The sequence below is a fragment of the Chinchilla lanigera genome, unplaced genomic scaffold (assembly GCF_000276665.1).
Source record: "Chinchilla lanigera isolate Chin_1 unplaced genomic scaffold, ChiLan1.0 scaffold00059, whole genome shotgun sequence".
NCBI classification, from domain to species: Eukaryota; Metazoa; Chordata; class Mammalia; order Rodentia; family Chinchillidae; genus Chinchilla; species Chinchilla lanigera.
Window position 1 is genome coordinate 3,620,781 of NW_004955460.1, and position 17,088 is coordinate 3,637,868.

The 17,088-nt window shown below is 34.1% G+C and overlaps 1 protein-coding gene across 1 annotated transcript in view; it reads right to left on the minus strand.

The window, feature by feature from the left end:
* Cdk13 (cyclin-dependent kinase 13) overlaps positions 1 to 17,088 on the minus strand; it is a gene marked incomplete at its 5' end in the record, with an annotated part of 110,295 nt that overhangs the window by 29,927 nt on the left and 63,280 nt on the right. The window contains 2 exon segments of the mRNA XM_013521155.1: positions 7,259 to 7,315; positions 8,619 to 8,808. Of these exon segments, the coding sequence (XP_013376609.1) occupies positions 7,259 to 7,315; positions 8,619 to 8,808 (247 nt within the window).

Consider the following 17,088-nt stretch of genomic DNA (forward strand, 5'->3'; position numbering starts at 1 on the left):
TGTCTCAGCAAATAGCATCACCATTTGTGGCAGAGACTGATAGCTGTGCTCTAAAAACCTTTTCTTTCTTTCTTCTATGGCAGCTGCCCAGCTATGCTACATTTCCCATCCTCACTGTAGTGAGGGATGGCCACAGAACAAATTGCTCTCCCATGGAAGAGGACAAGCAGTAAATGCCATTTTTAGGCCTTGCTCATGGCACTCCTCCCTCCTCTTTTCTCACTGCTGACAAGAGCCTAGGAAGGCAGGTGTAGAGGATGGCAGATCTTCCAACCTGGCTTCCTGGATGCCTATATGAACAGTCACCACTTGATCTGATGTTACAATTAAATATTAATGGTGCACTGAGGTAAGCAACAGCCATTCAACATGACTGAGAAAAAAGAAAATATATATACATAAATTTCTCAGTTTTTAGCCACCACTACATTTTGAGGTTCTCTTTGTTACGAAAAGTTAGTATATCCTAACTAATAAACTATTTATTTAATTGCTTAGCAAGAACCCTACAGTTCAGAGACGGATGTATTTCATAACAGTCAATCGCCAAAGAGCTTTCTAATTGTCCTTGCAAATCACACATTGTTTCTATACAAGACCCAGAAAAACCTTTACTAATTGGGTCATGATTCAATCTCACAGAACCCGTGATTCCTGAAATGGTAAATAAATGCACATTTTTCTAAAGCACAGAAACAAAGACAGAGCAGAGAACTGGCAAAACTTTCAAGAAGTTAGTGGTCCTTTATGTTTGACTGATTTTTTTTTTTTTTTTTTTTGAGACAGGGTCTCACTGTGTAAGCTCAAGCTGGCCTTGAGTTCACTATGTAGCCCACAATGGCCTTAAATTTTTGGAAATCCTCTTGCCTTAGCCTCTTGTGTGCTGGGATCTGGCTTTGCTTTATGTCTTAAGTGCTTTCAGTAAACTAGGTATTTTTAAAAATGATGATTTATTAAAAACTATTTTACAAAAATAAGTACGCTGCCCCCTTTGAGAAAGTACACAGGCAGAAGATCTTAATCATAAAAGCAAACACCAAGACACAGTTGGAAAAGAATGCAGCCAATATCATGCACCACCCCTCAAAAAACAGTTTAGAGAATGAATTATCAAGAAAATATTCCATGTTATAATTACAACATAGTGTTACAAACGACAAAAATCAAAGGACTGAAATTGTGTTTTAAATCTAAAAATTCAGCCAAGTGCAGTGGCGCATGCCTGAAATCCCAACATTTGGGAGGCTGAGGCAGAAAGATTGAGTTCAAGGCCAGCGTGGGCTGCATAGTGAGTTCAAGGCTAGCCTGAACTACAAAGCAAGACCCTGCCTCAAAAAACCAAAACCAATAAACCAAATAAATAAATCCCAGGAAAATTAAAGCACTGCTGTAATATGAAAGTGGACCATCCAAAAGCACACAAATAAATACGAACCCAGAATATTAAAAAATGAGCATTTCAAACTTAGTTTTCTACAGGTGGCTACTCATTGTCAACATCCTAAAAACAATACTGCTTAGTTTACAAAAAGGATAAACAAACTGATGTGAGTGCATGTGTGTATGCTTTTCATTTCATGGGTTAAAAAAATTTACATTGTTGATGAAGGTCTACCTAGTCTTCACAAATTATCTTTTTTTTTTCTTTTTGGTACCGGGAATCAAACTCAGGACCTTGCCCTTGCCAGACAGGCACTATGCCACTGAGGTATACCCCAGCCCTCACAAGTACAAATTGGTACCTACTGAAAAAGTGTGAAACACTTGAAGAGCTAAAAACATGGGAACTATTCCAATTTATTTCATAATTAAAGATATAATCCAGTGAGATGATTTATGTACATGTACCAACTCCCCATAAGAAATGTGATCAAATGTGTACTGCAAACATGTACTAAAAAAATTAAAATTGAAAGAAGGGATAAAATCCAAATAAATTCCATTATTATCCCCTCCCACTCCCCCTTTCCCACCCCACCCTCTTGTTTCTTCGCTGCCATGAGGGAAGCAGTTTTCCTCTCCACTGGCCTTCCACCATACTATTTCTGCCTGGCCACAAAAGCAAAGGAGCCTGCCTACCACAGACTGAAACCTCTAACAATGTGAGCTGAAATAAACCTTTCCTCCTTTACTGTGATTCTCAGTAAACACAAGCTTAGTGATCAGATCAAAGCACTAAGGAAAAAGGTTAGATTTTCCCAACATTAGGAGGAACACTGTCCTCCTGTTCTTTCTGATCAAAAATGTAGACTAGTGCAGCATGTGGTGGTACATGCCTGTAATACCAGCACTGAGCAGCTGAGCCAGGAGTATCACAAGTCTGAGCCCACCCTGGACAATCTAGTGACAGCTTGTCTTAAAAAATAAAAGTGAACTGGGGATGTCACTCTGGGGGAAGGCCCTGGGTTCAATCCCTAACACACACACACACACACAGATTATTATACACGAGAACCAAAGGAACTACAATTTTTTTTTTTTCTTTTTGAAGACAGGGTCTCACTACGTAGTTCAGAATGGCCTCAAACTTGCTACATAGCCCTGACTGGCCTCAAATTTTTTGCAGTCCTCCTCCTTCAGCCTCCAGAATGCTGGGATTACAGGCATGTGCCACCACACATGGCCTGCAATCTAATTTTGATCTATCGGTTAAGCCAGTGATCTAAATAAAATTTTCACTCCTAAAGCTTGTTCACCGATATTTATTATTTTTCATGTTATTACAATGGTAACGTTTTTATCACCACGACTCCAGTGTTGCCCCAAGCTCCCAGAAGATTCTCTATGTTATGTGTAACCCCTGAAGTTCCCTGCGCTGGTCTATACCAGGAAAACCCTACAGATTAGGATCACCTCCTTCTGGATGAGTATTAATCAGGCATTTACTGTGAATGCATTTGATAGCTTGGAACACATAAAACACGAAAGTATAAAATATGGTCTCCATCTTTAAAATGACAATTTTAAAATGACAATTTTAGACCGACTGAAAAGGCCACAAATAACAATTACTAGAGACAAGGAACCAGTCACAATACTGAATGCTCGGAGCTAATCCACCAAAAAGCGGCAGGAAATGCTATGATCTTTTCCATTAATATAGCTTTGGGAAACTAGTTTTGTGTTCAACTGCAATTTTCTGAAAGGCCACTAGATGGTGATACTGCTTTTTAAAAGGTGTGTGGGGAGCGTGGTGGATGTAAATTACTGTTAATAACCTCAAGATCCCTTAGCCCTTGCCTCTCCTTGCTGGATCATCGTACAGAAATACTGTAGACTCTACTTTTGTGGTGCTGGACATTGTACCCAGGACCTTCAGCATGCTAGCAAAAGCTCTCTCTCACTGAGCTATATACCCTCCAGGCCAAAATTTGGGCAAGATTTAAAAATCCCTCACCTTAAAGTTGAGAATAATGAATTCAGAGAGGTTAAATAAGTTCACCAAGATTCCACAACTGGTTTATAAAATAATGCTAGGACTAGAGCCAAAGTTTCCTGATTACACTATGGGTTTCATGTTCTTTGATTTGGAAAAGTACATGGGGTTAATTGCAATTTATGTGGAAAATAGTTTCAAACAGGCAATTCACAAAGAGAGACTCCATCCTTTGGTAAAGCAGTAGACCAATGACTAAAATAGAAACTTAGAAGAGGGAAATACTGTGGCTCAAAATCTCAGAAAAGTTGTACTTGGATACTGAAAGATCAACAGATAATAAAAGTTCTGTAGTTCCCAGTGTAAACAGGATGAAGGATGAATAATGATGCTCAAAATGAGAAAATGACAACTTTACAACATCATTCCTGTCCCTCTTCCAACTCTAATCCATTTTTCTCTCTTCCTTTTGTAACCCATGACAGAGTAAAGATCTGCAATGATCACAGATCCCAGAGTACAAAATGAAATTCCACTGTTTTTCTCACATGCATAAAAAAGCATGTCCAAAATCAGATGAGCAAGAAAGATATAGTTAACATTACAATAATAACCTGAAATCTGCTCTACTTTGAAACAAAAAATATTTAATTCTTGAACACTTCAATAATATTCTATCTATAGAAACTATGTAGAAAATACTTCAGAGATTTAAAATTTGCATGGCTATATTACTGCAAAGTTTTATCTTCCCTTTGGCTTATAATAACAGTAGAAATGCAAACTAAAAACTATATACTATATATTTCAAGATATACCTAAAGTTTGAAGAAATACAGTAATTCTGTAAAGGCACACTGACTTAAAAATCAATGTTATTAAAATTCACTAGAATAAAACATATTTCAAAGGTATTATTTTTATTATTATAATTAACTGTATAAAGGGGCTTCACCATGGTATTTTCATACATGCATACATCACACTATAATCGTCTCCATCCTCCCTACTACTCTCTCTTGCCTTCCCTTCACCCTCCCTCACCCACACTGTCCCACCCTCTGATGCTCTTGTCCTTCCATAATAGCAGTATTCCTACTTTTGGGGTTTTTTTTAAAGTTTCCACACATGGGCATTTTATAATACTAAGCAAATTTCTCCAACGAATTTTAAAGACATCAGAATTATTCTAATCCAGAGAAGGGGAGTTTAAAGGAATATATATACAGACCCCTTGAGAATAGGACGATATTTGCTTATGAGACAAATAATACACCAAGGTTTTCTCTTATAAATTTGACTGAGCAGAAAAATTCAGTATACTTTACCTGAAGATGCAAAGTTATGAGATTTTATATGTCCTGCTTTTCTAAACTCAAAATTTCTACATCAATCCAGCAGGGCAACGGAGACCATGGCCCAGTGAACTGCCACATCTCTGACACTCCACTGGAACCCAACACTGCATTTTAAAATGAAAATCAATGGGAAAATGGAGTTTGATATATACAAGATGGCTTTTCAGTAAATTTTTCTGCAACATATCTATTCCAAATGTGCATGAATATCTGCATAAAAAGAACTTATTAGATGGAAATAGTAATTACGTGTTGCTCTTCTATGAAACCTATCATGAAAATAAGAAAGAAATTTATATTCAAGTATGACAGACATATATTTGTATTAAGAATAATCTAACTACGGTGAGATCTCAATCGATTGCAATAAGTTAAGCAAATAGAAACCAGAATCCTCCCAAAAGAATGGCCAAAGATATTTAGTCATTTGAAAAAAATGTCATTCAAGTGAAGTTTTAGATGAAGTGCACATTAAGTTTTTCCTTCAATTTCTGCTAAGGGGCATTACAATACAGTAGAAAGCCTTAAACTATGTATTTTTGCCTGTATCAACTATTTTTTATTTTTAAAGTTATTTAATCCTTCACAACAGCAAAGATATGGGACCAATATCAAGTGTCCACCACCAGATGAACAGATGAAGAAAATGTAGTATATATGCACAATGGAATACTATTCTACCTTTTTTTTTAAAAGGCAGGAAACGTAACTATGTATGACAACATGGATGAAACTGAAGGACATGTCAAGAGAAATAAGCTAGGCACCAGAAAGCAAAAACCACACAATCTCACTTATACGTAGAAGCTAAAAGAGCTGAACTCAGGGAAGTTCAGTGGCAGTGGCCATGGGCTATGGCTGGGACCAGTGATGGGCAGAGAATAAAACTTCTCAGTTTAACAGGAGGAATAAGTTCAAGAGATCTTTTGTACAGTATAGTAAACACAGTAACAATGTATTATATTTTTGAAAACTGCTAAGAGTACATTTTGAGTATTCTCAACACACACAAACTGAATAGATGTTTTAATTATAATTAGCTCAAGTTAGGCATTCCATAATGTATACATTTTTCAGAACAACATGAACACAATAAACACATACAATTTTTATATGCCAGTTAAAAATAAATTTAAATGAAAGGAAAAACTCAGTCCTACTGGGTCTCTGTTTTCTAAAATACAAATGAGGTATATATATAGCCTCTTAGGCTCTTGAATAATTTTAAACTTTCACAAAAATACAACCACACAATCCATTCTTAAAATATTAATTGTAAGTGTAATAGGTAAAATTAAAAAAAAAAAAAACAGAGTACCTCTGCTACAGTATGTACAGTGCTCACTTCGGTAGCACATGTACTTTAACTGATACAGTAGGTATAAAGGACTAGAACCCTGTCAGTCAAAGCACTGTTCACACTACTTTCTCATGGGTTTCATGGAATCTGCATAGGTCCCAAACATGGTATTTGAAAACCTTGCCTCTAGAACAACAAATAATGGAAAGAATTCTCAAAGTGATTTTTCACTTTGAAAAATGCAAACTGAAGAAGTTTTATTTCAACTAATGGGAAGATTCACTGAAAGCAAACATGTAAGAATTCCAATCAAGTGGCATTTCATTGTTAAGGTGGATACTGAAGACAGGATTGCCATAATTTTAAATAAAAATATATAAATATAGCTGGTATGTATTTTGAGATATAAATATAAAAAAGCAGGAAAAGGAATGGGTTATGATTAGAGATTTAAACCCAATTATCTGTACAATGTATTTATGTAAAGTCCACTTTCACAAAATATTTAATCTTGAAATTCATTATTAGCTCTAATAAACAAGTTGTATTTCACTACTACCAGGCACAAGGGAGCCAAGTCAGATACATACAACTTTAGCCAAAAGAAGCTCCATCCTTTTCACTTATTCAATGAACTTCCTCAAGTTCCTGGGAGCCAAACACAATCACACACACACATGTAGATAGAACTATATCCCCTCAAAGTCTAAAATAATAATAAAACAAACTTTATAAACTTTTGAGCTTGGGGGTATAGCTCCACAGTAGAGAATACACCTAGCATGCATGAAGCCCTGCATTTGATCCCCAGCAGCACAAAAGGGGAAGAGGGGACCCACAAAGTTTTAAGCCTTAAATATGTAATTCAGAAAGTACACACTAATATTTTTTTACCCGACAAAAAACTAAGAACAGCTTAGTATCTGGATCTGCATCAGAAATTGAACTATGAATTTAAAAAGTTCTTAAATTCACTTCAGTCATATCTAAAGCTGCATATATTAACAGAATTTGCATTTACCTGTAAGTTAAAAAATCAATTATTTTATAATTGAATACTTAAAATTTTGTAATTAAAATACCGATAATGGTACAAAAGCTCACTATTTTCTTTAGCCAGGAAGCATAAGAATCTTTTAAAAAAAACTATCAATGAGATATTCAAAGTACACCTTCTAAAACAGAACTCTAATGTCTACAATATTCATTTGAAAATACTCTTACCTTTCTTCTGAGCTATATAATCGAGCAAGTCCAAAATCTGCAAGTTTTATCTGCCCTCTGGTGGAAATAAAGATAAAATGAACAAAAGCTGGCAATAACTTTGAACTGATAACACATTCATATTTTATTTTTACAACTCATCAAAAATATACTCACACTGCAGTACTACCAAGGTTTACAGGAAAAGTCAAGATAAGTCATAAGATAATAATTAGTACTTCTCTTTGAATAGTCACCTAATCAGCCATCCTTATCTACAGGTTCTGAATCTGCAGGTTCAACTAACTGCATATCTAAAATATTTGGAAAAAGAGAACTGCATGTGTATAGAACATGTGTAGATGTTTTCTTTTCAAGAAGCCCTACACAATACAGACTACCAATGTTTATAGAACATTTACATTGTATCTGGTCTGCTAAGTAATTTAGAAATGCTTTGAAGTATATGAGAGGAATGGGCTGGGGATATAGTTCAGTGGCATAAGCGCCTGCTTGGCAAGTGCAAGGTCGTAAGTTCAGTCCCTGGTACCATAAATAAATAAATAAATAAATAGTATATGAGAGGAAACACTTGGTTATGTGCAAACATTATACCATTTTCTATTACTTGAACATACACAGGTTTTGGCAAAGGGAAACGGGGTTGTCCTGGAACCAATCCCCAAGGGATACTGAGAGACTACTACTATTACTACAATTATTACTATAAAAGTACTAATATAAGAGTACTTCAGGAACTGTTCAGTCTCTATTTTAAAGCATACTTCAATGAAAATAACATGTGACTATTTAGGAATAAGAAAAATTATTATATTCAAGTAAACAGTGTTCAAGAGCTAAGTCAAATCATTTAAAATTAGGTTTATTTCCAGCATTTGGAAGTATCAAGACTATAGAATATTTTCTACTCATTAAAATCAGAGCCAGGCAAGCCTCATTTAAACTAATACCAATTACCAGAGAAGTACCAGCCTTAGGGTTAAGCTATTACTGAAATGTTAAACATATTCTTCACACACATGTCAAAAACAGCTAACTTCAAAGCACTGATGACTTTTAATTCTAAAATTGATTCATAACTAAGCAGAATTCTTATTACTAATTATTATAAGACCCACTCATACTGCTTGGAAAACTATTAAACAGAAATGCCAACCAAGTTTATGTACATCACAAACTACTGCTGAAAGTTAACTTAACTGAAGTACATTTAACTCAGTTTTAGAGAAAGTCCAAAGCTGAGTATTTTTGCTTATACTGAAACAGTTTTGAAGCAATGAACTAAATTTTAATCCCTTTTAATAGAATCAAGATATATATTATACATTTTTTAATATAAAGATCAAGATGATATCCATACCTATTATTTAGAAGGATATTTGAACACTTAATATCTCTATGCAAAAAGTTCTTCTTATGACAATAATCTAGACCTTCCATAAGCTGTCTCATAAATGACTTGATGTGATTTTCATTAAAATGAACCAAGCCTGATTCCAGCAGTCCCATCAGGTCATGGTCCATGTACTCAAACACCAGATAAAATGCACCTAGGAATGAGAAGAAGTAACACATTAATGACTTATTCTTACCACTGTTCTACAGGTTTTACTTTTAAAAATAAACTAATGGGGAGGTTTAATGTTCAAAAGAAGTGCTACTTTGTCACCTAAAGGAATACTACTCACTTTTCTCTCAATGTTTAATATCAGTAGATACGTCCTAAGGAAAAGTCTTGTAAGGAAAATTGTCACAATAAAATTAAACTGCTGATATTCATACTGCATAGTTTCTGGGTATAGTGAATGTAAAATAAATTACTGTTTTAGACATCAAACTAATTATTCCTCAGCAAATGCTGACAAAAACCTGCACAGTTTGTAGAAGAAATTAAGAAGTTGTTAAAAGAACTGCTTTTAATAAAACAGAGCATGGCACCAGCTGTACTTCACATGACTCCTGTTGAGTTTCCAAAAAATATATAATTTAATTCTGTTTATCCACATCCAGAGTACTTGAAAACATAAAAATTACAACTGTATTTTATAAAACAAGTTTACCCGTTACAAAACTCCAAAACAGCATATAATATATTCGCAACCCTAAACTATACAACCATACTTACGAGATTTTAAAGATATTCATATACAAATTGAATCCAAAGGTCTATAAAAAAATATCTCAAGTTTCACTTAGCAATGAAGAATAGAAGAGCTAAGAAAACTCACTACATCTACCTGTGAAAAGACAAAACTCTGTAACACCATGACAAAAAGCCTGACCATGGTTCACCATCAATTCCGCATTAAAAATAGTATAACTCTTAGTAAACTTTCAATAGGATTATTTTTGAATGGTTTATTGTGAAATCTCTCCGAAAGCAACAAATGTTATATTTAAATAAGAAATACGCCAGGTGTTATATACAAGACAAAAACTTCATTATTACTTGGTCCAGAAGTAACTAAAGTTTAAGACAGCATATAAATACTGACAGACAAAAACATAACTGTCTAGGTTAGACAATATAAGTTACAAGAACCAGGTTAGAGAAAAATCAATATATAAAAAGCTAAAGGCTTCTTCAAATGTACATCAACAATTCACTAAAAAATAAAATTTAAATGATTCCCATTTTTAAAAAAGCTGCAAAAGAACATTAATGAATTTAACAGGAAATTATAAAAATCTCAATAAAAGGATCAATGATTATAGTTTTTCTCTTTTGTTTGAGGGAGGAACAATTTCACTTGAAGAAAAGAAACCAGTTTGCCAAGCCGCAACTTTCTAAGAAGAAACACTTGCCCCACTAGAAATTAACAGGACCATCATACTCAGAGTTACACCTCACAGTGGAAAATAATAAACACTAGAAAATAACTCCCAAGTATACACTCTCAATAATATGAATAGAGCCATCTTAAGTTGGTGAAGAAAGAACAGGCAAAATTGTATTTGGACAAATGTGTAACCTCACGGGTAGGCAGGCAGTAATATAAAAGTCAAAACCAGTAAGAACAATTAATAGATTTCACTAAATGAAAACTCGGAGGCATGTAACGAGACAGTATTAAGTGGAGGTAAAAGACAAATGACAAGCTGTATTTATAACATACAACATATTAATAGCCTTAATATAAAGAGGTCACTGCCAAGCACAGTGGCACACATCTGTAATCCCAGCACTCAGGAGCATTACCATGGGTTCAAGGCCAGTCTTGGCTACATAGTGAGTTCAAGGCCAGCCTGAACTACAAAGTAAAACCCTGTCCACATACATACATACACACACACACACACTAAATGGAGGCCATATAAACCAGTGCCAAAAAGACCAATCTTATATCAAAAAATGAGAAATAAAATGAACTCAATATGCAAAACAATGCTTATGTCCAAAAGACACATGAAAGTTACTCTTGCTATTAATCAAACATGCAAATCAAGACAACAATAAACCACTTATAACTAAAAAGAAAAGGAGCTGGAAAGATACTACATGTTGTTAATAAAAGTGTGAGGCTGACACATATTCACACCATACCAGCAGTAAATTGATAAAAATATAGTATTTAGAGGAACTTGGCAGTATGTACGAAAGCTTTAAAAATTGCACATGCTTTTATACAGCAACTGCACTTAGCAGAATGAAATCAAGATTGTAAGGATTTAGCTGTAAGCATGTTCACTTAAGCTTCTAGTAATAAAATCTAATAATAAAACATGGTGATTCATGCCTGTCATCACATAACTGTGAGAAGCTGAGGCAGGAATATCCCAACTTGGATAGTTGCCTGGGCAACTATCAACTTAGGGAGAGGATGGCTCAAAATGATGAATGAATGAATGAATGAATGAATGAATGAATGAATGAAGGCAGCCTGAGTTGTGTGAATGCTCTGGCTGAATCCTCAGAACCACAATATAACCACAAACATTTAAAACATTAAACACAGAAAAAGGTTATGCTGGTACATCTATACCATTCTAGAGCACTGACAAACACTGTAGAAGTACAATTGTTGGTATGTTCATGTACTGATGATGTTGAATGAAAGTAGTTTTACTGGTAGTATTATAGAACACAAACATTTAGAATCGCACAGTCCAATAAAGGAGCTACTAGCCACAAGTTGCTATTAAGTATTTAAAATAAGGTTAGTTTAAAAATGCTGTATGTGTAAACTACTGGATTTTGAAGACAGTATAAAATAAAAGAATATAAAATATCTCTTTGGCAATAGTTTACACTGATTACACAGTGAAATGAACTACTAGATATATTGGGTTAAATAAAGTATATACTGTTAAAATAAGTATCATCTCATTTTTCCCCCAAGGAGGTTATCAAAGTATTTTAAATTAAAATAGCATGGTTCACGTTCTGTCTGTATTAAACAAGACTGAATTACAGGTGTAAGAATGAAATAGGGGGCCAGGGATATAGCTCAGTGGCACAGAGACTGCCTGGCAAGCATGAGGTCCTGAACTTGATTCCCAGTACCAAGACAGGAAAAAAAAAAAAAAAAAAGAACTAGGACAGATAAAAAACTATCTCTAAATGCAGCGGTTTTTTGCTTTCTGAAACCATGAATATTCAATGAAAAACAGCATGGACAGTAACACAATTTAGAAAACTAGCACATACACTAATATGAAAGGTGAAACAGAAAAACACTCGAAGTATACAAAGCACTTCAATGATAAATTATAAAACACTCTTACGAACAGAAAAGTATACATGAACAAATAAATAGGAGAACTTTATAAGAAAAAGATGTTAATAAACCTATGTTAATTCATATATTAAACACAAGCCCCATTTACAAAATACCAGTAAGTTATCATACACTGTCTATCCAAACAGAAAATTAACTAGGTAGAAGAGTAATAAAAACACCTAAAAACAAAGGGAAATGGATACCAGCTCTACCACATACTTAGAAAGAATAAATTTTACAACTAAAAAGTGTGACACTGATAAAGAAACATGAAACAAAGACAAAATCCAGAAATATATTTCAAGCACATATGAAAATTTACTATATGATAAAGCATCATATCAACTCGGGGTGAAAAGATGGACTTAATTACTGGTACTGGGATAACTGAACATCCAGATACAACATCTACCAGCACAAAAAGGCAAATGAACCAATACACTCTAGAGCCATAAACATACATTTTTAAAAAACAAAACAGAATTCCTTAATAACCTGAGAGTGAGAAAAAAACTTTCCTAACTAGAAGTCAATACAAAGAAACAACTGGAGGAAAGACTGGTAAGTGTGACTGTGTAAAAGTTAAAAGTAGTATGTTCTATTATACAGTAATTTAAAAATAACAGATTTTTAAAACTACAAGCAGTTTAAAAATATTGCAAACTATATTCTTGCTGAATACTTATCCACCAAAATGGATGAAGGTAATTCATTTGCAATGTAAATTGCAGCTCATAATGTCCCCAAATTGAAAAGAAAAAAATCAAAAACAGAAAAGTGAGAAAAAGACAAATAGTTCACCAAAAATAGAGGCAAACTCCTCTTAAATTAACAGGAAGCTGCTCAACTTTGCTCTTCATAAAACTTATTTTTAAAACTAAATGTTCACCAACATGCTAAACTGACAAAGTATGACTACAGAATGTGTTGGCAAAGCTATAAGACACACTCTATTACATCAACAGGAAAAATACAAACATATAAACCTTATGGAGAAGAATTTGGCAATAATGAGCTAAATCATATTCAGCACTTTCCTTTGACTTAATTACCCCATTTCCGGGAACCTGTACCAAAAAAACTTTACTAGCAAAAATAAAAAAGGCTGCTTCCACCAGGCTATTCAGAGCCTCAATATTTTCAACAGCAAAAAACTGGAAACAAGGCAAATATCTATCAACAGGAAACTGGTGAATAAATAATGGCACATCCACACAGTGCAATATTACAGCCCTAAGAAGGGAAGAGGACGGCCTCTATCTACTGCTGTAGAGTGAATTTCAGGATATATGGTTCAATGAAAAGGGCAAGGCATAGAAGCATACTTAAAACACATTATATGTTATATAAAAAGCAGAAAGTCAGTACAGGATATAGAAAAGAAAACCTAAAGGATGAACCAAATACTTAAGAAAAACTGCCCATAGTAAGGGAAAGAACCAGAAAAAGTAAGGCATGGAACTCAAATCTACTCTGAATGTACCTATCTTCTAATTTTAACATTGGGATTATATGAATATCTTACATAGTGAAAATATACTGGAAAACTACAAAGGAGTTAAAAAATGTAAAAACCACTTCCTAAAAAGCTGGAAACAAATGAATCTAAATGTGTATCAAGCTGGTTGCACAAACTGCAACAATATGCACTCTTACTAAATATCCCTAATATGGTATATTCTAAGGACAGAAAAGAATGACTAAGAAATCTTAAACTTCATTTGGCAGTCTTGTTACTTACTAATATTAGCACTGTTATTTTGAAATTATTTCATGCATATTATGGAACAAAACAAACTATGGTAGTATTCTTAGAATCAAGATTTTTTTTGTTTAAAAGACAAGTATAAAACCGAAGTATAAATCTATACTTTTAAATTGAAATTTAAATCACCTATGGTAGCCAGCCTACAAGATGGTCTCCAAGGATCTTAATTTTCTGGTATCCATACTTTACCAAGGTGATTCAAGGATGGTCTTTCTGTCCAACAGAATATTAAATACTATGACCTCCAAGACTAGGTCATACAGATATGGCAGCTTACTTTTCTGAATCATTTGCCCTAAGAGAAAGAGCCACAAGTTTCTCAGAATATTTAAGTACCTTGTGGACACACCCATCCAAGAAGAAAAGGATGTCCAAAATTTTCAATCTATGTAAAGGTGTCAACCTGAAAGTAGACCAAGTCTTCTAACGACTAGAGTTCAGCCAACATCTCACTGCAATCCTAGGCAGATTCCCAAATCAAAACCATCCAGCCTTGGTTCTCCTGAATTACTGCCCATGGAACCTCAGATAAAACAGCTCCCCTAATACAAACTTTGAAGTGCCAAAGACTTTAATTTAAATCTGAATAAGCCTCTCCACTTAGTTATCATTTATAAGATAATTATTTATGTGAAAGAATAAGCTAAACACCACAAAAAGGAAGCATCTGGCCAAATTAAAAATAGTCTAGTCTCCAAAAATAAACAGAAACAAAATTTGAAAAGCAAATGGAGCTGTTATAGGTAAGAGACTTCAAACACTACCTACATGTAATGTGCAGATCTTGTTAGCATCAAACAAAGCAGCTACAAAAAATTCTTTTGACAGCTAGGCAAATGTGAATGTGAACTGTTAGATGATGTAGTTATTGTCAACTCTGCCAGGTATAAAGCCCTCTTCTTTTTAAAGAATAACTACCATTTTATTAACTATTCTCAATGGATAATTAAGTATTTATGCTTACAGTATGATGCCTGGGCTTCACTTAAAAGTAATTCAGGAAAAGAAAAAAATGTGAAACAAGATACACGAAATAAGATTAGTAAAAAGTGGTTATTGCTAAAGATGAATAAGGAAACTTGGATTCCTTATACAATTTTCTGTCCTTCTAAATATGTTTTGAGTACTATGTTAATAATGAATTTCAAATATAAAAATGTAAAAAGATAAACTTTATAGTCCCACATTTTAAGTTTTTTTTTATGTTTACCAACGTTATATATCTGTGTAGCTTAAGACTAAGTTCTTCAAACTCTGAATCATGTGGTCAATTCAGTTATGTCGCAACCTGCACTGTCAAAATGTTTTTAGCACTGCTTGATATTTTTCCAATACTGGATTTAGGTATTAATAAAATCATATGTAATGTAACTTTTAAAATATAGGATCCCAAGAAAAATTTCATTTTGATTGAAATTATATATCTCCTTAGAAAAATGTTGACTATAAAAACTCTAGAAGCAATTTCTCTGTGTGTGACCAGTTGGGTAATTTTTATCGTTTTTATGCTGCAATTCTTAGGTCCTTCTGTGAGGAAGATGAATAATATGCACACTAATTTGGGTAAAAAAGCAAATAACCCAATTTAAAGGAAATGACAATGCCACAATCAGACAGAGGAAATCAAAATGGCAAACACATATAAGATGCTTTATATTTTACCAGTAATCAGTAAAGTGCTCATCAAAGCAATGATGAGATGTCATCTTCACTTATTACAACATGCACGGATGGCCAAATGAAAGAAAACTGAAAAATACACTGCTATATCATCTACGCTGAGTAATCTGATAGTATCTTTTAATCAAAAATACAAATATCCTCTGACTAAGTTACCCCACTTCTGAGAGTAAATTAGCTAAGAAAATGGTGAAATGTAAAACTAAACTCCTACAAAATAACAAAGAGAAAAACTGAGGTAGATCTTGGGTTTGGTGATTAGTTTTTAAGATGCAACACCAAAATCACAGTATACTGTTAAGTTGTTAAAATTTAAAACTTCTCAGAAAGACAGTATTAGCAGAATGAAAAGTCACAGGCTAGGAAGACATCTTTACAAAATACTTCTATGAGAAAGACTGGTATTCCCATATGCCAACTAATTCTTAAAACTCTATGATAAGAACACAAAAAGCTAAATTAGAAAGATCTAAAGAGACACCTCACCAAAGAAGATATACCAAGAGCTAAGAAACACATGAAACAATGCTCAACATGATATTTCATCAAAGAACTGCAAATTAAAATTAAATACCACTGAATTTCTATTAGAACTGCAACACTCCAAAATACTATTATCAAATGCTGAAGAAGAGGTGGAACAGAAACTTGTTACTGTGAGGATGTAAAATGGTATAAGCAACTTTGGAATAAGAACACTACCAGGGGCATAAAAGACTGTGTTAACTGCACTTCTGATGCCCCTCACTAATTAGACCAACTAGCTAATCACTGTTATTTGCTGTGGTTAGGCTGACCCTTTAAATGCCTGCCTCAACAACCGGTTTGCAAAAACCGTAGACAGTCCACTCAAGAATGTGAGGTCCTGGGAACCACAATGTTTCTGGATTCTAATTGGGTAAAACCCTCCCATCAACCCCAAAACAACAGTCTACTAAGTCAGTCTAAGCATCAAAAAGCTCCAAATTTATACTTGCAAATCCTAATTTAAATATTTTAAAATCATTTTAAATGTACCTTTGTGGGGTTTTATTCAACAAGGCAGTCAATAAATATACTGCTTCCAAGTACAAAGATAAGCATTACTGACACTAGGAGCCTCATTAAGTCAGGTTGCAAGAAAATATGCACAACACCTAAGCAGGGCAGCATAAAGAAGAGGGACTCAGACTGGGGCTTAACATGGGACTAAGACCAAGAAGACTGTTGGGAGTGAAGGGCATGCTGCGTTCAAAGATACCTTCTCAAATACTTATATGAGGGTATCTAGTGATAGTTGTAGCTATCTGGAGCTCAGAGATGGAAATATCTTTATGTAATGGTAATGGCACTGGGACAATTATGATAAAAACCATACAGCTATGGGAGTTTCTGAGAAGCGGGAAGATTGCCAAAGACATAACTTTTCAAGAACACCAATATTTAAGGAAAAGAGACAACAAGAAGGCAATGAAGCAACAGCCAAAGAAGAAGAAAGCAAATGAAAACAGTTCAGAAAAGCCAGAAGATTCAAGTATCAAGTTAACATAATAAATGCTGCCTACATCAACTGAGAAAAACCTGAGAAATTACTACTGGCTTTGGCTAGAGATTATTAGCAGCTGTATCTTGATAAGTAGTGAGAAAGTTCAGAACAACCAATGAATGCTAGTAAAAAGGTA